The 22,031-nt window shown below is 33.1% G+C and overlaps 3 protein-coding genes across 3 annotated transcripts; 1 reads left to right on the top strand and 2 right to left on the bottom strand.

Moving 5' to 3' along the window:
- Positions 1 to 2,757: 2,757 nt before the first annotated feature.
- LOC110664995 (uncharacterized) lies at positions 2,758 to 3,222 on the top strand. The gene has a single exon (XM_021824919.2). It carries the CDS (start codon positions 2,758 to 2,760, stop codon positions 3,220 to 3,222), a length of 465 nt encoding a protein of 154 aa, XP_021680611.2.
- Positions 3,223 to 11,478: 8,256 nt separating this feature from the next.
- On the bottom strand, positions 11,479 to 15,421 carry LOC110665081 (plastid division protein PDV2). The gene is made up of 2 exons (XM_021825070.2): positions 14,761 to 15,421; positions 11,479 to 12,269 (listed from the first exon to the last, which is right to left on the bottom strand). The coding sequence occupies exons 1-2, from the start codon at positions 15,076 to 15,078 to the stop codon at positions 11,628 to 11,630; spliced, it is 960 nt and encodes a 319-aa protein (XP_021680762.2). The 5' UTR covers positions 15,079 to 15,421; the 3' UTR covers positions 11,479 to 11,627.
- A 1,038-nt stretch (positions 15,422 to 16,459) lies between these two features.
- On the bottom strand, positions 16,460 to 21,500 carry LOC110665082 (uncharacterized). Its single transcript, XM_021825072.2, has 11 exons — positions 21,365 to 21,500; positions 20,871 to 20,943; positions 20,619 to 20,705; positions 19,775 to 19,891; positions 19,137 to 19,565; positions 18,651 to 19,033; positions 18,056 to 18,155; positions 17,880 to 17,939; positions 17,709 to 17,795; positions 17,372 to 17,500; positions 16,460 to 17,187 (listed from the first exon to the last, which is right to left on the bottom strand). Exons 1-11 carry the CDS (start codon positions 21,454 to 21,456, stop codon positions 16,888 to 16,890), a joined length of 1,857 nt encoding a protein of 618 aa, XP_021680764.2. The 5' UTR covers positions 21,457 to 21,500; the 3' UTR covers positions 16,460 to 16,887.
- Positions 21,501 to 22,031: the final 531 nt, after the last annotated feature.

Here is a 22,031-nt window from a genome sequence, read left to right as displayed (position 1 = left end):
CATCTGAAAAGAAGTCTGAATAAAAGCCTATTCTGGTTGACTCGACTTGAAAAGGAAGTGAAGGTCTCCTGCTGGTGTAATGGTTGGTAGGAAGCCATAGTGCCTTGTGAATGCAGGAAAAGCTCCGTGAAAAGCATGCATGATTAAATTAAAAAGCAATCCAAATTAAGTGTGTTTCACGAGACTTGGATAAATCAATCAAATCAGAAAGCACTCTATTGAGAGATAGAAAGCAATTACTAAAGAAGCTTTAATAATTGTCACTACCCAAAATAAAATAATATCTCAGGTCCTTGAAAGCTACCATACACTTCCAAGTCCAATAATTCTATTAATTCTAGTGTAATCAAGATGATTAAAGTTTCCTCCTTTATTAATTATAAATAATAAATTTTAAATTAATTATTAACATTGAAGTTTATATAAAATTAATATAGTGCTTAAATATAGTGTATACCTTAATTTATCATGTTCAAATTTTGATATAAATATTTAATTTTCATAAACTCATTATTAATTTAATAAAATTATTAATAAAAATAAATCTAAATTTAAATTTAACTCATTGAAATATAAAAAAATTATAAAATTCTATCAATTAATGAAAATATAATTTTTCAATTTAATAAATATTATATTAATATAAATAATCTAAAAATCAACAATTAAAGATTATAAAAAAAATTTTATATTATTTAAATTAAAAATAAAAAAAAAATTATATTTTTTTTTTACATTTTAAATTTGCATATGCTTAAATTGAGTTCCTGAGTTACTGTATACATAACTTCCTCCATGTCTATCGCCAACAACCAATGTCCATGGAGACCAAAAAGACGACGGAGGAAATTAAAGTGAAAGAAGAAAGCAGGTCCAAGTCTTGGCGTAGAATTTTCTAAAGTTAAAGATATGGTTTTATTATTACTTTTAATTTCCCAGAAGACTTGACCTCGACGACGCTTCCTCGAAGGAAACCGTTCTTACGGTTCTCAAAGCGCCGCGTTGCGGCTAATAGTTGCTTCCACTCCACGACAACCCCAACAGCCTGCAATTCTTGAAATTCTATTGAAGGATTTCATTTTTTTTTTTTAAATCAAGTTTTATTATAAAAGTAACGACATAAAATAAAAGAAAAAAAATAAGTAATTGTATATATTCTTTATAAAACAGTGATTATATTGATGATATTTATTTGAAAAAAAAATCCTCCAGGCTATAAATTGAAGTTTTAGAGCCAAAATTATTTATATGAAAAATAAGCATCATTTTTAAATATTATTAAAAAAATTATTTTATTATTTTTAATATTATTATAACTGATTAATATATTTAAAAATTCAAACAATAATATTAAAGAGATCTGAAATCTTAATGATCACGATGTATTTAAATATTTCTGCAAAAATAAGTGTTATAGTGAAGATCAGCTAAATATCCATCTATATGATAGATCAAACTTGAAAAATTCAGAAATTATTAACAGTGCATCACCTAAATACACCAAAGAACAAGTGCTCCCACTCTCACTCTAAACTGGCAATCCACATAGATGGAAGGCTGCAAGAATTCAAGCAACCCATCAAAAGCAAACCACATGCTTTCCCGGAATCCATACAGCTTCCTTGCAATTACGAGTCCATGTATATACCTTATGGAAAGTTTTAAAATAGCGTTTAGTATTTTAATCCCTTTTATCATATATAAATAGATAATCTATTATTAGTATATTAAGGTTATTTTTAGAATAATAAGTTTGTGGGCTTAACTCAAATCCTAATAATAATTAATTCTTTATATATATATATATATATATATATATATATAATACTCGACTTGTAAATATGGAGTATGTGTGATACACTTTCTTAGGCCTGATATTGAGGCTTCGTGGAATCAAGCGCTTCCATATTCATAGTGTTCCCATATGGTTTGGGCTATGTAGAACGCGTTGAGGCTAAAAGTGGACTACGCCGACCACTACCTGGAATTGTTATTGAAATTTCTCATTCAAACAACTTTATTTTCTTGTTTGTTTTCATTTACCTTTTTGCTTCTCTTTCCCTCAAATTAGCTAAATTAATACAAGCACTAAAAATATAAAAAAACACTATTGGATTTGGGTTAAATTACAAAACGATACTTAATTTAGGGATATACAATAATAAAATATTTAAATTTTAATTTACAATATAAAATATTTTAATTTTACGTAATATTCAGTAATTAATTTTTAAATTATTTATATTAACATAATATTTATTAAATTAAAAAAATTATATTTTCATAAGTTGGCAGCTTTGAGTAAATATATTTTGAGTTATTTAAATATTGATTTGCGCATTTTGAATCATTGATAGAAAAAGAACATAAAAGAGAAGTTTAAGAGAAATTAATTATAAATTATTATTTTTAATTAATTAAACTTTTCTTAACCGATAGTCAAATTAATAAAGAGAAAATTTAATTTTTATTCTGACAAATGTTTTGTTAACAAAAATAAAAGTTTTATGTTACTTAAATTAAAAATTAAAAAAATTTTATATTATAAATTAAAATTTAGATATTTTATTATTATATAATCTAAAGTTAAGGTATCATATTTGTAATTTATCAATTGAATTTGGCTGGTAAAGTCTTGGTCTTGAAAAAATCATTGCCCATGCCTTTCCTCCCCCTATATAAGGTCACCCTTCCTCCACCAATCCCATAAAGTCATAAATAACCCAAACCCAGATAGGTAGCTCCTGAAAATCTGAAATGGGTAATTGTGCATCACCTCAATATGCAAAAAAGAGTGCTCTCTCTCTCGCTCTAAACTGGAAATCCACAGCCAAAATAGTTCACATAGATGGAAGTTTGCAAGAATTCAAGCAACCCATCAAAGCCAATCTCATTCTCTCCCAGTATTCCAACTTCTTTCTCTGCAGCTCTGAGTCTATGTATGTTAACTGTCGTCTGCCTCAGGTGGCAGATGATGAGGAACTCCAACTGGGTCAGATTTATTTCCTCATGCCTCTCTCTAAATCCCATGCACCACTTTCTTTGCAAGAGTTATGTGCACTGGCTATTAAGGCTAGCTCAGCACTCCCTCAACCTGACACTGGCTATCCCTCATCAAAAACATTGCCGTATTTGCGTGGAAATGGTCAGAGATTTTGTAAAATATCGATTGGTTTTGATATCGTCGGTGCGAATTTCCGGCAGAGCGGGGCAGCCGGCTAATTAAGTGCTAAAATTCAATAGGGTGTAATCATCTTGTCGATGTTAGTGGCCAATTTTACAAGCCATTGATAGGAACGTTAAAGTTGTTAAAGCTTTCGAATTATTAAAAGATTAAAGTGTAACAGCAACCTTATCTTGAGGATTCATGTAACACCCCAAAAATATTAAATTTATGAGCATTTTTGGTATTTTAATTTTATTTAAATTTTAGAAATTTTTTTGAGATTTTTCGGATTTTAAAAATCGGGTTCGATTTTCCTAAAATATAAATTTTGATGATTTTTAAATATTAATTTAAAGACCACGTGGCAAAACTAAAAATATATTTGGAGTCTACGTATTTTTCTGAGTTTTCTGAAATTTTTTCAGAATTTTTGGACCTCGTTTTCGGTCCCGAGGCAGAGTAAAAATTTAAAAATTTTGTATTCTGAATCGAACCGGCCGAATCCAACCGGACCGGATCGGACCGGTCGAATCGGACCGGTCCTCTTCTCTTTTTCTTCCTCCCGCGCGCGTTCCTTCCTCCTTCTCTCTTCCTCCCGTTTTCTCTCCTCCCACCGCCGGCCACCACCGCCTACGATCGTGGCGCCGCCACCCTCGGCCAGCACCGCCGCTCAAACGGCCGGAAAAACGCGCGCGAAACGCCACCCTGCGCGCACGCGTCGATTCAGCTTCTCCGGCCAAATCCGGCCGATCCGGCCACCGATTGGACCGAGTCTTGTGTCTAAAATCATCTACTCGGCGAGAGCTTTCCATAGACACCAAGAACGCCGAAATCCATCGAGCGGTTTGTCCGATTTTTGCTCGGGAAGATTTTAGCCCATTTCGACTTTTGGGCTAGATTTCTCGAAAACCGTGAATCCCACGAGAAAACCGAGGCTACCAGCACGCTCCACTCGTCGAGAGCTTCGCAACGACATAAATTTCAAATTTTTCCGACATCGTTTTTCGATGGGTCCCACGGAACTTCGCAGTGTTTTTCCGAGCATTTAATGAGGTTAGAAAATTCTGAAAAATTTATGTACTAACCCCCATGTTATGGGCTTCGTGTAGGTATCCTCGATTCACGGAAATTCGACGATTGACCGTTCGCAAATTTCGCCGCATGCACTGCAGAAAAAGTCTCCGAATTGGACCGAGGTTTTGGCTACCCCCCCATTGTCAGACGTCTCGAGCGCGTTCCCGAAGTCGGAATCGGCAAAGGTAAACCCGAACCTTGTTTTTACGTAATTTTCTAGTGCTTAAATAGGATTAAAAATCCGTAAGATATTCGTGGTAGCTTAGAAAATTACGATTCTTTTTGCAATAGCTTAGTAATATTGCTAAAGACCACGGGGCAAAGTTTTAGAATTTTTAGAGCTGATTTGGGCAGTTTTTGCAAAAATGGTCAATTATAGGGACTAAATTGAAATTTTACATATTGTGATGGATGATTGATTTGATGGGCCCAGGAGGGGCTGTGTGATGTGATTGAGTTGTGGATATATAGATTGTGAGTATAGAAGTGTGTTTTGAACCCTTTTGCAGGTTGGGTAGGTCCTAGGTATAGGGGAGACTCTGTCGGATTTTCGGCACGACTTAGGACGTATTGGTCTTTTTCTTTGTTTGTATTGAGTCAGATTGTATTAAATAATTGTAATATAATTGTCAGGTGAGTCGGGACAGCCTTCTTCCTCCGCCCAGCCGCCACAGTGATTGTCTTCAAGTCTGTGAGTAGAATATTAATTTTAATTGTAATTTCGATATTATTATATGTTCAAGCATGCCCATGCATCACTTATATGCATATATTTATGTAGTTAAACTCTAGGCACGATTTATGTTGCATTCATAACTGTTGATGTGCCATGGATGTTGTTGTGGTAATTTGGAGCGCAGCGTGCGTTGGCGCATGCGTGTGATGTGGTGTGGACTATGGATAGGACGGGTAGTCACGGCTTGAGTAATTACCGACCCGATCCTTCGAGGGGTAGTCACGCTTGAGTAATTCACCGACTCTCGATTTGGTTATTAAGTGGAAGTCCGAGCTTGAGTAATTACCGCACTGGTTGGATTTAAGAGAGTCAGATAGGGGATCAGCTCCCATATGTTATGATTGATGCTATAGGGTGCGTGAGTGCTCCAAATTACCTTTTTGATGTTATGATGTGAAAATGATGTGGATGTTGCATTTCACTCTACAAGGTGCATTAGTTTTAGATAGTTATAGAGATTATGGTTAAAATTGATATTTTACTCTCTGAGTCGAACGCTCACTCTGCTCAATATTTTTCAAAGCTACAGGAGGATTTTATTTTGGTTAACCTGCTTTTCTCCCTCGCAGGTCAATTATTACTGTTTGTATAAACTTGTTAAATCTTAGAATTTCCGCATGTGTTAGAAATGTTATTTGATTTGGGTCTGTAAACTAAATTATTATTTTGGGACCTGTAAACTTAATATGCTATGCATGTTTGATGGATTGGATGAGGGAGCTGAGCTCCCATTTATTATTATGTTGATAAGTATGTGGAGGGTGAGCTGAGCTCCCCAATTGACTATATATTGTGTTTACAGGTCGGGTGAGTCGAAAACTCCCCGTTGGTAAGTCTATTTTATGGCCGGACTCTGTCCGTTTGTTTTCTTGAAATTGGGCCCAAATGGGCCTTAGAGTTGAGTTAATAAACAGTTAGGCTTACTACGGGCCTCGGGGGCTTTAGGTTGGCCCAGGTCCTAGTGCCGGTCTGGCCCATAGGTTGGGTCGTGACAATTCATCAGCCTTGTTTCTTTATTTTTTTCTTGTTAGCATTCTGCCAGCAATGTGATCGAACATAAGACCCATGAAAACTACACTATTATATATATATATATAAAGTAAAGAGGTATTTCCAAGAAAATAATATATAATATTTTCTTTGAAAACATGTCACAATTCATAAATACTCTCTTTTATATTAATTATTATTTAATTTTTTAATTTAATTTTTAATTATCGTTATTATTTACAATACTATCTTAATATTTATGATTTAAATTATTATTTTTTTAAAATTTGAAAATTAAAACTTTTTGTAATTAAATATAATATTTTAAAATTATTTATATTATTTTTTTATAAATTTATTTATACAAAAATATTATTTATCACATACTATCTATAATAATAATAATAATAATAATAATAATAATAATAAAAGGTTATTGATGGACATTAATTTAAAGAAAATTAATTATTAATTTGTGATTTCATAATCAATTATAAATATTTTTCTTTATACTAATTATTATTTTTTTTTTATTTTAATTATCATTATTATTTACAATACTACTTTAACATTTATAATTTAAATTATTATTTTCTTTAAAATTTAATTTTAAAAATTAAGAAATTTTATAATTAAATATAATATTTAAAAATTATTTATATTATTTTATAAATATTAATTTTTATTTAATTTTTATTTCTTTTTAATTATTATTATTATTATTATTATTATTATTATTATTATTATTATTATTATTATTATTATTATTTACAATACTATCTTAACATTTATAATTTAAATTATTATTTTTTAAAAAATTTAATTTTTAAAAATTAAGACCTTTTATGATTAAATGTAATATTTAAAAATTATTTATATTATTCTTTTATAAATTTATTTATGCAAAAATATTATTTACCACATGTTACCCTCTATTATAATAATAATAATAATAATAATAATAATAATAATAATAATAGTAAATCATTAATGGCCATTAGTTTAAAGAAAATTGACCATTAATTTGTAATCTCATAATTAACTATCATATAATTTAATCAACTTTAAATTATTTCATATCTTTAAAAAATATTTTTATTATATTTTCTATTATTGTTATTATAAAATATTTATTAAAAAATTTAAGAGATAAAAAGTATAACCTATATAAAAAATTATAAAAATAAAATATAAAAATTTAACTTATTTACAAATATTGATAGGAATGCTAAAGTTGTAAAAGCTTTGGAATTATTAAAGGATTAAAGTGTAACAGTAACCTTATCTCGAGGATTCATCAGCCCTGTTTCTTTAGTTTTTCTTTCTAGCATTCTACCAGCAATGTGATCGCTCATAATACCCATGAAAACTACACTAATTAGGCATTAAAGTCTCTGCATTAAACTCTCTCTCTCTCTCTCTCTCCCTATATATATATATATATATATAAGCAATGAAACTCGCAGCTAAAAGTGAATAAGAAATTTTATATCGTGCTAATTAAGGAGTCATTTGATTAGTCTTTTTTCAATTTTAAAATGAAGAAAGTGAAAAAATCTGAAATTCAAGTTTTGTTATTTATTTATTATAAGATTATCCATCTTCATGATAAGATAAAATGGTGGTTATCTCCTGTTGCACAATTCACAAATTATTATATTGTATTAAAAAAATATATCATAGCTAGCTACGAGGGTCGCAATCATTTTTTGAATTCCAAAATTAATAATTGAGTTGTATATCCTCTCTCATTATATTTAAAGTGCTATAGTATTCCATCTAGTTAAGGAAAGGAACAAATAAGATAATATAGAATAATACAGTGTGAAAAATATGCTTCAGTTTCAGGATTTTTCTGAAAAATTGATCATCTTGCTGACCTTATAAATACAGTTTGCAAAAATGATCATTGCTAATATTATTAAAAAATTTAATGGAAGATTTAATATATTTTCTGTATTACGAGACAAGAATTCAACAATTGGATTATTATTTAATAATATAAATTGTAAAATAATTGTGGGAATATGCTTGGCTTTTGCTTTCTTTTGCATTTTATGTATATATTATGAGGTTATTACTTCAATCATTGAACCAAAATGTATGGTCCAATCCAATTGATGTAGATGCAGAAATTATGTACACTTAATGGGCTTCAACAAGTTGCAATATTATGGTTTATAACTTTATCAGAGCTCCATTGTGCTCATCTGACTTCATTATTGATGAATATTGTACAAAGACAGAACTCCAAATTTACAAGAAATTGGTTGCCTGGAGAAAAACTATTTTGTTTCAAGTTATACATGTGCTAATTTGCCAACTCATGCTTGCCAGATTACCATGTGTTGTGTCTTCCTGCAGGCTGCAGGTGGTGAGAAACTGCACAACACTGCACCTTCATGCACTTCATATAAGCATAAATGAAGCTGAGTCAGTGAAATTTTTGTATTCAGTTTATCTTGAACTCCAGGCATAAAATGCATGGTAATGTAGAAATTAGAATTCGTGAGTCTTAGAGTTTCAGTATCACTAAACTAAAATTCGTTAGTATTAGAATTGACTATTGTGTTGGCAATCATAACTCAAAATGTTGGTCAACAACTCCATATTTCAAGTGGACAGCTCCTCTGGATTCTCTCACAGTAACTTTGCCAGCTTTCCTTAGTTGAACAGCTGATTCACAAGTCAGCAATACAGTCAAAAACAGAACCTTGAAATTTTCGTTCAAACTTGTTATTTTACTGCAGCCTACAGCAACTGGTTTTGTTGGAAAGCTATTTTGGTTGGTGTATTAATATGAATTGTACAATGTTTCTGTCGGCCTGCAGCACCTGGTTTTGGTTATACTCAAGTTGGGTATTTGTTAAACAGTTATGGGTTTGACCAAGTTAATTATATTATTTAATTTGAATTTGCCTCACACACTGAAAATAAACCGTGACAGTTATCTCTCTGTACGCCATGGCTTTGTTCTTTCAGGAAGCAGCTTACACTTAACATGATTCATTTTCTATAATTTTTTTTATGTGAAAAAGAAGACAACGACTTGGGTTATTTTTCTGCTTATTTGCACTCATATGAGCAAACTGGGAACAGATGAGATCAACTTTTATTGGCTTATGAAATGGAAATTAAAGCTACTTTTGTTGGTCTAAGCATGTTCAGAAATTGCTGCATTGTTTGCATCAATCACTAGTTCACTACCAGGTTTTGGCTTTTCAAATTGAATTTCCCTTCTATTGAAATTCATTGCAGGCATTCTTTCAACAACTTTGCTTCTGTTTATTTATATTTAAGCTTGAAATTTTGCAGGCCAATTTTAATAAACAGGGTTATGTTATCTGCAAACAGGGCAATAAGGTACTGACCCTGGCTTGGTAATGTATGCAACAATTTGCATATGCTGTTGGTTGATGAATTTAAATTTCGAACCTGAATGGTTCATATCCTTTATTGATTTGATTTTAACCACTTTCAAATTTATGAATTGAATGGAAAGTTGCAGATTGAGATTTGCAGGACAACAAACGATCAAAAACACCATGATCATCAAAATTTCCTTATTTTGATAATCAAAAAACACAAACTTTTTCAAGTGATTATCAGACATCTAGTCTGTCCCTCTGTAGTGCTCAAGGAGTTTGTGAAGGAGGCTTCATTTCATTTTCGATAGCAGCAGTGAACTGATCATAAGCTTCTGCCCATGCGTTCTTCATCTCACTGACCACATTTCGATACTGAATCTTTTATATTTTCAAGCAATGCATACTTGATGATATAGTTTCAGCATAATAAATAGTTAGAATTGTTACCGCAAAATTTTCATCACAACCCCATATTGAAATGAGTAGCTCCTAAACCTTTCAGACTGGACTCTTTCACAGTGACTTCGGCTGCCTTCCAAAGTTGCACTGCTGAATCACAGGTCTGCATCGTGTAGTAATTCTCAGACTTGCAATCACACAGAATAAATTCAAGTCCTTTCAACATCCATATCTTCTTTTTATTTCCAAATTCAGCTGCACACACTTTTAGCAGCAAGGATTTCTAGAGGCTGAAGGACTGTGGCTTGAGTATATATTGCTTTGCTCATGAGTAGAGGAAAAACAAGCGTATTGCACTATCAAGAGCAAAAACTGAGCCAGGTCATTGTTTCTTAGTCCCACTAATTGGTCAACAAATCTCAAGGCTAAATGTACTTGTTTGGCAGACTATCATTCCTATTTGTGCTAAGGAGATGCTGAATTGAAGAACTGGAGATGGAATTTAACAAATATACTGACCACAACAAAGACCTTCATGGCATGAGGTTTAATCCTTGGATTCTGCACCACAGGAACATGGTAGTCTTTCGAAAATGTGAACAGCTTCTTTGCAGATTCTTCTTCAATGATTTCCATGATTTGATCACTAGAGTTTCCCCCTCTTCTGTAAATGCGCTCACTGTTAGTCTTCTTCTCTCCACATCTTGTGTAAATATATATATGTAAAAACCATAATCATTGACTAAAAAGAGAAAGAAAAACAAAAATCTAATCCAAGATTGAAGAAGAAATTGGGAAGAAAAGGTAAGTTACTTCTGAAATATTTAGAATTTTGGCAAATGAGCCCAGGACAAGTGCAAGGAATGCTTGTGAAAGAATCGAGGGCCAAATTTTTGTTTAACATAATTCTCACATCTCTTGCGCCATACTTCTTGATGCCTGTAGTTGTAACTTTTTTTTTCAAAAAAAAAAAAAAAAAAAAAGAGAAAAGTAAATTTAATTTTAATAAAAGGACAAGTGTGAATGAAAAAGAAGAAAGAAGGTAAAAGAAACTGACCATCAGGGAGAAGCACGGTAATCATAGAACGAACTAAGAGTATTAAGTGTTCATGGGAATCAAGCGTATCATCTGCTAAAGATTTAACAGTATCAATAAGCAGATATAGTTGATCAGATGTGTATGAAACACTGACAAATACAAACAAGAAGTAGCTTCACTAGTTGGGCTCTAATGGGTATAGAAAACTGGAAATAAGCTTCAACAGTTGAGTTCTACTCGCAAAAGAGAAATTTGACGATGCATAAAACACAGAGATTGGAAAGAACCTTTGCAGGTGATGTGCAACCAAACTTGGTACTTTTTATTTTATTATTACCCATTGATGTAGAGTGTTGCAACTTGCATTCATTAGAAGTGATTCCCTGGAAACTAGACATCACATCATTAGAATTTAAGTTATTGAAGAATTGATTATTGTGAGCGATTCTTATTTATATAACATACAAGCAAAATTTGCCATTCCTCCTGTTAAATTTCACTAAATCTTCACAAAAGGACTGAAACAGCAGCAATAATAAATTAAAAAAACAAACTATCAAGCAATGGACAGATATTATAATTATCTGATGTTGAGCCTGTTATTATGCAGATAAATTATAAGATCTCTGCTTGTTGGATCCCAAACATACGAGGAATTCCCATAAGGAGGGCCAAACACAAAACTTTTGCATTATCACAACTAATGTAGGCTGTTAAATCAAAATCTTCATACCTTATAATGAAAAAACAAAATATACAACAGATAGGAGATGAATCTACCAAAAAAAAAGCATTAGAAAGGAAAAACCAAAAAGAAAACCAAGAAAAAGAAGCAAGAAGATTCTGAATACCAAATTAACCACAGCCATAGTTTACATCTGGCTTTGCAACCAATGATTCAAAAGGAATTGCAACCCTTTCTTTCACAACGCATCGAGCTTCCTCACCTTCCATAACAAGAACTCTTCCGGGTGGACATTCATTGTGTCTCTTTTCTTTAGCTGTTGGCTGCTGAAACAAGCCCACAAACTTAAAAGGTATACTTCTTTTCCCAAGACCAGGTCCAACACCAGACAGGCTTAACACTGATATCACACCAACAAGAGTAATCACTGTCTTAGCTGCTGCACCAACAAAATGTCTCAACCCCCTGCTTGAATTTTCGGACACAGTCTCTGCCTTATTTCTCTCCAACTCATTCAGATTCTTCTTTGCTTCACCAGTGATTACCCCATTCCACATAGACTTGCGTGTGGAAGGAAAGTGTGGCAGATAGTGATTGTCAACAACAAGGGACTGTGGAGGACGGCTTGGATAAGGTGGAAGTAAAAGGTCATTGTTATGCTCCACTGTTTCACCAACAAAAGCAGAAGCTTCCTGTATTATTTCCAACTCTTCCCCTTCGTACTCCTTTAGCTTATCCAATAACATCTTGCGGCTCTGCTCAATCTCGCTGAGGGCAACTTCTTTCTCATAACGTTGCTGTTGCTGCAAATCCTGGCCATCAGAGGAAAACAATTAAAGAGTTTGCAACCATTACATATGGCATTTCACAGAAGTTCCTTTTAACTTAAATTTAGATAAAAGGAAGGTTGTGCTTTTAAGTTTGAATTCCATATTTATAAAAGCTCACCTATGCATGTAGACAACAAGAGTGTATATATATATATATATATATATATTGGATTCAAACAACAAAGTATTTAGTAAGCCTGCCCTAAATCTTCAATCTTGAGTTATAAGCACAAACATGTATTTTAACACACAAGCAAACATTGGGGGTGGGACTTTGGAGACCCACTTGCAAGCAAGAAAAATCATGAACACTCTGATACTTGACAATATATGTATTTTTTATCTATTCTAAATGTATTTACAGGACATTTGCAATGGACATGCCCATAAATTTATGCATGTTCATGCAGAGCAACAAAAAAAAAAGTGTTATTTGGCAGCAATTAATCAGGTAATGAATTTTTCTCTAACTTCAGAGCATTGGAAGGCAACAAATCAACCGCTAAACTAATGAGCCAGTCAAATAGATGACTTTAAGATCATTGCCATGTGTTGATCATTGTTATTCAAATATGTTACAAAATAATTCAATGTGCTTAGTATGTGAATTATCACTGTGATAGTGATTTATCAATTCTAGCCAGACTTTGGAAAGCAATCTATGACTCTTGCACTTCATATAATCATGGTAATTTGGTGCTTATCAACTGATTAACAGCAGAAGGTTTTGAAAATAGCATAACCAGTCAGATATAATCTATGTAGTACGGAAACGGAAACGCGGACAAGGGGAAACGCGGAAACGGACACTGGGAAACGGCATTTTAAAAAATATAGGAAACGGAAACGTGGGGGAAACGCGTAAATATAAAAAATATAGGGATATATTTATAAATAAATAATATATATATTTGAAAGTTTTAGTTATACAACTCAACTCAACTAAGCCTTTATCCCAAAAATTTGGGGTCGGCTATATGGATTCGCTTTTTCCACTCTGAACGATTTTGGGTTAAATCCTCAGAAATGTTTAATGCTTCTAAGTCATGTTGTACTACTCTCCTCCAAGTTAATTTAGGTCTACCCCTTTTTTTCTTTCTATCCTCTAACCTAATGTGCTCTACTTGTCTAACTGGAGCCTCCGTATGTCTACGCTTCACATGACCAAACCACCTCAATCTCCCTTCTCTCAACTTATCTTCAATTGGCACCACTCCTACCTTTTTTCTAATACTCTCATTACGGACTTTATCTAGTCTAGTATGGCCACTCATCCACCTTAACATTCTCATCTCTGCAACTCTTATCTTAGATGCATACGACTCTTTCAGTGCCCAACACTTACTACCATATAACATAGCCGGTCGTATGGCTGTACGGTAAAATTTAAATATTAAAATAAAAAAAAATAATGAAATTAATTAATTAAATTATTTATATATTTATAATTATAAATAATTGAAATAATAAATATATAGAATAATAAAATTAATATTAAAATGCTGAAAACAAAAGGTTGAGAGTTTTAATACAGTGAAAATTGAAAAAAAAAAGATTAAAAAAAAAAATCAAACAGAAGATTCGGGCAAGGAGCACTGGAGCAGAGCCATGAAGAAGGAGCAGCGCCATCAGGGGCAAGGGAAGCTGATTGGCAGAGCAGCATCGGACGGGGAAGGAAGCAGAGACCAGTCACTCCCATCGCCGGCACGCTGCTGCACCACCAGGTACTCCTCCTCCTTCTCCTCTTCTTCTTCTTCTTCTTCTTCTTCTTCTTTTTTCTTTGCCTTCTCCTTTCTTTCCGGAGGTGCGACTTTTTTTTTTTTTTTTTTTTAAAGAAACGCGTGTCCGGCGAAGGAAACGCGTTTCCGATTTCAAGGAATTAAGGAAACAGCCCGGAGATGTTTCGTCGCCGTGTCCTAACGTTTCCGGCAAGGAAACGTTTCCGGAACGGGGAAACGCTCCCGCCTCCCGTTTCCGTGCAACATTGGATATAATAACCACTCAGTTCCATTACAATACAAAGAGCACTGTATTCTCAGTTTCAAATGCCAAGAAACATGTTTAAAGTCATGAATGAGTGTAATCACAAAAATAGAACATTACAGCATAGTTTAAACAAGTTGATGTCAAAACTAAAAGATATATCTCACACACATCACTCTCATTACTGCCAATTTTCTTTTGCCTTTGGTACAAAATTAAAACCTGAAAAAAGTCTTTCTCCACTATAACCCACTTAATAAATCTCATATTATTCATTAAAACTATACCATTCAGAAGCAAACGAAAATGGGTCTCATATGTTTCTGAACAAATTCTTAATGTATATAGTCACCAATGAGAATCACGGACAATAAATCATCATTAATTCCCCCTCTTTTCCACACATTGAGAAGCATATATGCAAGCCAATGTTAAAAAACCAAAAACTGTGTGAAACCCTAACTCTAAGAATTGGGTACCGTAGAAAAACCTGCAGGTTGGAGAGCTGGTGCTCAAGGGATTCAAGAGCATCGCGGATTATAAAAAGCCTCTCAGTCTCTTCATCTTCTTTGTCTTCTTCACTCAATGACCCCCCATTAAGAGACTGAGAATTAGGGTTCTTTTCCTTCTCTCCCTTCACAATCACACGCTCTTCAACACATTCTTTTTCTTGTTTGTTTTGCTTAGACGAAACAGAGTTGCCATTGGTATTGTTGATGCCGGTGCTTGGTTTGTGGATGCAATTGCTAATCTTCAACCTCAACTCTATGGCTCTAGCCAATACCACCTCCACTCCCTCTTCTTCCATTGCTGTTCTCCCTCCTTCTCTTCCCTCGCTATCTTTCTACGTGGGTATCGCATACACTAGAAAAAGAAATGTACTTTGGACTTGGTGGCGATTGTATTTTGATGGGTTTTCAGATCAAAGTTTGTTTGTCTGTATCATGTAGCAGAACCGCGAACAGGGAGGTTCTGGGGTTTGGGCTTTTTATGCTATTTTTAAGTGATCGTGGTGCACTCTCAGCAGATAGATCTCTCACTGTTTCTGTTGTTTTCGGCAAAACCAACTTTCTTTCCCCTCCCCCGACTCAAAGCCTTTGAACTTTCCTTTGCTACAGTAAGAGAGGATGTGTGGTTCAGGAAACTTCTGCTGCTTTCACGGACGCTTGTGACCTTAAGTCAAGGCAAAACTTTTGGGTAAATTATTACTAGTTATCTGCATTTTATCAAAATTAAATATTTGGTCCCTAATTTTTCTTAATTTAATTAAAATGTTAATTATACTTATGAAGACTTTGTTAAATTTATAATTTAGTCTATATAATTTTAAAATTAAATAATTTAATATTTAACATCTCAATAAATCTATAAATTAATCCCGATTACTATTAAATTTTAATTAATGATATCATTAATTTTAACAAATATAATCAAATTGTTTTTAACTTTATTTTTAATCTAAAAATAATTTACTCTGAAATTTAATTAAATCTATAACTTAATCTTTATAATTTTAAAACAGGATATTTTAATTTTTGACATTTTAATAAGTTTACAAGTTGATCCTTACATTTAGAATTACTATTAATTTCTCACTAAATTTAGTATAAATATCAAAATGTTTTTTACTCTTAATCTCTGAGGTTTTATTTTACTAATAATTTTCATCCATATTTTATTTTTTCACATATAAAATATAATATGATATATGAAAATATTATAAATTAATAAATATATATATATATATATATATATATATAATTATTTATATATTATTCCCTCAAGCTTGAGTATTTCCAATGTGAAAAAGTTCTAATCAAACATTTTTTCACAACAAATGTCATCTCCCAAATGATTTTTCAAGTTTTTCAAAAATTTATAATCTTAGTTCCCAAACACCCTCAAAGTTACTCTTAAAAAAATTATTGTTTTGATTTATTACAAAGTTTTCACGATTATTTACTCTTTCAAATTAAACACCTTTTTTTCATATAATTGACTCAAATTTGGATTCAAATTTAAAATCTTACAATTTGGAAGATGACTTTAGTATTACTGAGCTAAAGTTTATTGGTCAAACATTATTTTATTTTATTTATAATAAAATTGTGAAATCTGTTTAGAAAATTCATCATGATCAACATGTATTCAAATATGTATTTACAATAAGAAATTGTAAAATGTGCAGGCTAATTTCTAGTTTTACAAAATAGGGATATTTTTAGACAAAGAAGTAGCATGTCCATTCTAATCATGTATGCATGGAAACTGATTGAAAATTGTAGCAAGACAATTGGGAATGACAGCTGAATCACAACAATGCTGCTCTAAGAATGATTAATCAGACAAGCTCTAGTCTTTTTAAGAGCTTGATGTATCAGAACAGTTTTTCAAGCTTAATGATCTTCAGCCTATTTGATCATTATCCTCACACGAAGCACACTTCAATATGTCAAAAATCAACTTGGCAGTACCTAATCGTCTGCATAGTTTTGTTCTGATTCTCCTCTCATTCTTATCTTGCTACCAGAACTGAGAAATATATTGAAGAAAAGGACTGCTCATTAGTTCCAACACTTGTGTAATCCCAACCATATCTTCATAAGAGATAAGACCACTAGACTAGTTCTCTTGAAAGGAGATAGCGGAATTCGAAGTTGTGATGAATCCACTCAATGCTCTTGCCATGTTTTCTGCGTTGACAATCCTGAATGCTCTTCCTCAAAGAATTAGGCAGTAAATGCTCTATCATATCCAGCAAACCATCAGGACAAAGATCTAGCTCCTTGGCATAGCACTCCACAAGCTTTGGTAGATGGAGTTTCTTATCTTGATGTATAATTAAGTTTGACCGAATATACTCTTCCTTTGCAGCCTCCAGATCCTCAAACACTCTCTTGGGAGAGTACACTCGGACCTGCAGAAATGCAATATGTGAACTGCATTTCAGAAGAAGCAGAGAGGACTGTATGAAAAGGAATAAATAACATCTTCCTAGTGTTCTTGTCATGTTATGTGTCATTTATCAAAGATTTTGCTAGGTACAGTCAGAAAAAACATTTTGATTTAGGGAAAAAGGTTTATGTAGTAAACAAACGTACCACGGGATCGGAACAACGTCCTGCATTAAGTGCAAAGTGTAAGAGAGGTTCAGAGTGATCAATGGAATAAGATTTCCTAGGATCTCCAGCTTTGAATTTTGGCTTAAATGAAAACAGATGCCGCAACCACTACAAGCAGATGTATGCAAAATCAGCTCTAATCAAAGATAAAAATATCTTGAGGATAAGAACATATTTCTTTTGAAAGTAAGAAGAGAAAAACTACTTTGCAGTTGAACCATAAACATCATAATACTTAAAGCCCATGTTTCAACATGAAGCCAATTGATAAAAACAGATTTGATGTTTAATAAAAATTTCAGGGAATAAAAATTACTTGTCCTGGACGAAGAAGGTGACACCCCAGAATAGAATTCTGTATCATGTCTACGTTAACAGTGTGACCACCCACATTATATGCAGCCTGAAAAGCAGAACAGCAAATGAAAATGGTAATATACACATGCATGCTTTAGTCTCTGAAAGCAATCAGAAGATTTTTGCTTACCTTGAGTAGTAAAGACGTTCTTTTCATACTACTGCATGGGATCCCATAAACCAAAAATGCCTATGGCACAGCAGAATGCAAATTTTTTGCATTAGTTAACAATTTAAAAGCACAAGCGTAATGGAGAACAAAATAACCATATGGAGGATTATATATTCTTTGACGTAGAACTTTACATGCATAACTAGTGCATTATGCACATTGATCCAAAAAGCTAGCTTCTCCTCTTGTTTTAATTTTCTAGGATCAGCTGCTTCCAACTGGGAGACAAGTGACCTGCAACACAATAGTTTTTGCTTTTCAATTTCATTGCTATTTGGAAGAAAAGGGAATTAGTTTGATGAATGCCGCATGCTGCATATATATCACGAGTTTCCAACAGGAACCTCAACTTCTGCTTTTGCTTAGAGAAAAACTACCTGTAGTACTCCAAGGGGATGATAGGATGTAATTATATAGTTACAAGAAGTGCAGACTATCAAGCATATCAGAATGCTTGGCTCTAATTGCAAATGCATAGGCTAGCAAAGTTGTTCTCATTAAAGACGCTATCATAGAACTAAATGCACTTAGACACCTTTTATTCACTTTAATGGCAGCAGACAATGCAAAGTGCAATTGAATATTTCAATTATGCTACACTTTAATTCTGAGTATAAAACTTGGTCTTCTTTTTAGTTTTGAAATGTTACAGGAGCATATCTGAGTATTAAATTAAGAAATAGCATGGCGTAAAAGATTCAAAGTATCTTAAATGATGATAAGGCTCACCTAAAATCTTGTAGCTTATGCTGTACATCTTTTAGCTTATAACTATCTCTATGAATCCAATGCACTGTTGCCATTGTGCAGTATGGTCCACTGAGTTCCTTAGACTGTCCAATGTGGAAAGGATTGTCAATAGATGAATTGAAGCTCCACATCTCACCCTTGCCTTGTGCTGGCAAATCAGTTTGTGATGAAGAGAATGAAACAGGAGAGGAAGGGTAGTCATGAACTATCAAAGGTGGATCTGCCAGTTTACAGTATATGGATGAGATGCACCTGATCATCTCCTCTGAGAGCAGGTTTGGAGTCTCACAAACATAATCTTGAATATTGGTTCCAAGATAATCCACCAGACAGGTAGCATGTGAATTATTATTCTGACCATGCTGAAGTAGAAACGCACACAATTCACATGAATTTGCTAATGTTACTTAATAAAGAAACTTAGTGGGGATAGTTACTGAAAAAGTCTCAATTTGATAAAATTACCTCCAGCATTGACAACGGGAGGGAACGGCATGTGTCTACCGTTCTAGATACAGATTTGCTTGAAGGAGAACCAATTGAACGCTGAGATATGGAGGAGTGATATTGGTGGATACTAGAATCTAACAGCTTTCCTGGTCCCCAAGTGCCATTGCATTCCATAGGTCGATTTCCACTTGGATTTTGATGCCAAGTAAGATGATTTGACTGCTTAACTGAATTGTGATTATCTGCTATGATATCTTGTCTTGGAACTACCGGAAATGTCTCTTTATGTGTGATTGAATTCATTTTGCATATTTCATCACAGATTGATTGAGATGACACTTGTTGATGATCAAATGTGTTTCTATACAGAGAGAGAAGATACCGTTCCAAATGTACAACTTCCAGTTCTAACACAGCAATTTCCTTAATTAGTTCCTTGGTGGCCTGAAAATCAATTGAAAGCGAAGTTATGTGTATTCAGAAGAATTTTTTCGTCTTGCTAGAAATACATAATGCCAAGAGGCAGAGCTAGCATACAGAGAAAAATATCTATATCAACAAGTGTGAATTTAAAGGATGTAGAAGTGCAAATTATGTATTTTGGCTATCTATTACTACAACTTATTCTGTGATTTTCTAAGAAGATTAACTACCTTGGGGATTGAGTTATCATTCATAGTATCATAGGAAAAAGGGTAATAACTCATTGCCTTCTCCAATGCATGGCGCATCACAAACTGATTCTGTAATCGGTCCTGGAGTTCTACAATCTGCACAAGACATTGAAGGCAGTTGCAGGAAATAAAAAAATTGTAATTGATTTTTTTTTAATGGAAAATACACAGTAATATTCTATGTTAGCTGCTACTCCAAGTTGAATTAATTCCTTCCTTTTGGCTGATAGATTATCAATGCAAGAGATACTATTTGGCAGGTGTTCTGTTCTTTTTTTTTGGCAGCATCTTTTGATGTTTTAAATTGAATATTGAATACGCTTATTGAGCAACATGAATTTCAAGTAGTTAATAAACAAAATGTTATTTGATCAGAATCTTCACATTGGGAATACTCGAGCTTGAGGGAATATAGATTATAAGGAGATTATCGTAGAGAAAAAAAACATAACCGGAAGCTTGATGCCTGTATTATTTTAATTTTCTTTCTGCCCTTCAAATTTTCTTTTTTTTTTTTTTTACTCGTATTTTCCTTGAATTAACTCCAGATTCTTGCAATAAAGTCAAAGTCTCTCTCTCTCTCTCTCTCTCTCTCTCTCTCTCTCTCTCTCTCTCTTCTATGATCCTTTATAGTTTTGGCCTAGTGCCTTAAGGGGTTAATACTCAAACGTTAAACCAGGTTGGCAACTACGCCTCAAGGAACTCAATTTTACAGAATGAAATTAAACAGGGATTTTTTAGGTTGTTACTGATATATTTGAAATTCTCTACGAGCTTTGCAACAATTCTACACAGTTACACAGATATAAGTTGAGGTACTCACCTCTTCCTTTAAAGAATCTTGAACTTCTGCGTTGGGAGGCAGTCTATTCTTGGCTTTAACAGAGTCCTCCAGCTGTTCCATTTTTTCCTACAGGAAAAAAAGATATTAACAATTAAATAGTTCATCCTTAATGGAGCTGGAAACACTTTTTATGCATTGAGCAATTTATTGGTTTCTAAATGCGAGAGCTAAATATTTAACTATGTATCCACGTTGCTTGCAGTATAATAAGCAAGAATATCAAATTCTTACCAATTCAAGGTTATGAGAAGCTTCACACATGTTATTGGGTTCGTGTTTCTCAACTTTTCTTTGAACTGGATCACTGTAAATGGAAAGAACAGATTGACGGCAATAAGACATCAAGGTATTCTGATCTATAATGCAAACATATAGCAGTATATATGTGATGGTTTTGCTAATTATCTATTACCAATATTAAAAAGAAAAGGAAGAAAAAAGAGACCATCTGCACCATGTAAAAATAAAAATTTTTTTGAAGTAGAGAAAGCTCAGGTTCAAATTCCTAGCAAAACACAGTTCATAGTGTCTAAGACTTCTTGCAAAAAGACTAGTTAAATGAATCACAGAGGCATATCATCTAACAGCTTGTGGTGTCGTTAACCCAAAAAATGTAATAAGTGGCTGCGCCAAAATTAGTATTAAGTATTCAGATACAGCAATGAAAGCATGGCTTGAATGCATGAGATTAAGTGTTGAAACCGTAAGTTAGAAGAAAAGTAAACCTATGAGAACTCTTATGCCTTGAAACTCTTGTTTCTATGAACTTGAAATATGGCTTCAAGGTTGAGCCTCCCCGCCACTTTACTTCATGCATAGAGGAGCAACAAAATTGTGTTTAGACCCCACTGTACAAAAATTACATTTGAAATAGCATTAAATACAGAGCAAATACCACCATAAGATATTGACAAGAAACCATGCAAATAAAAAGGAAACATCCAAAAAGCATTGAATTCTAACGGAATAAACTCTGCTTATAATCAACAGAAATCACATTGTGAATAGTGAGACTGCTTACACAGTCACAGAATTTTTTTCTTTATTTCGTATAAAAAGCTGAACCAAATTGGCGGTTCATGAACCAAATATGTTCCCAGCCATGTCTAATGCAAACCCAAAAACTTATTTGTCATATTGATATGAAGCATACTATACAACTATAGATAGAAATAATAGTGCAAAAGATGACATGCTTTAAGTGTAGGTAACTACATGTGTATGTAAACATAGTGTCATATTTTATAGTGCTTTAAAGGGGTCTTAGAAAGCAATTCCACCTTTGAAGCTTTTGCAATGGTAGGCATTTTTCGCGTTGCATGAAAAGAAGCAAATCAAGTTTGTGGCTTTTTTATTGAAAGGGTAACACCTAAAAGCAAAAATCAGCCATTC

This window comes from Hevea brasiliensis, chromosome 15 (assembly GCF_030052815.1).
Source record: "Hevea brasiliensis isolate MT/VB/25A 57/8 chromosome 15, ASM3005281v1, whole genome shotgun sequence".
Classification (NCBI taxonomy): domain Eukaryota; kingdom Viridiplantae; phylum Streptophyta; class Magnoliopsida; order Malpighiales; family Euphorbiaceae; genus Hevea; species Hevea brasiliensis.
This window is presented reverse-complemented; position numbering and strand designations above follow the sequence as displayed.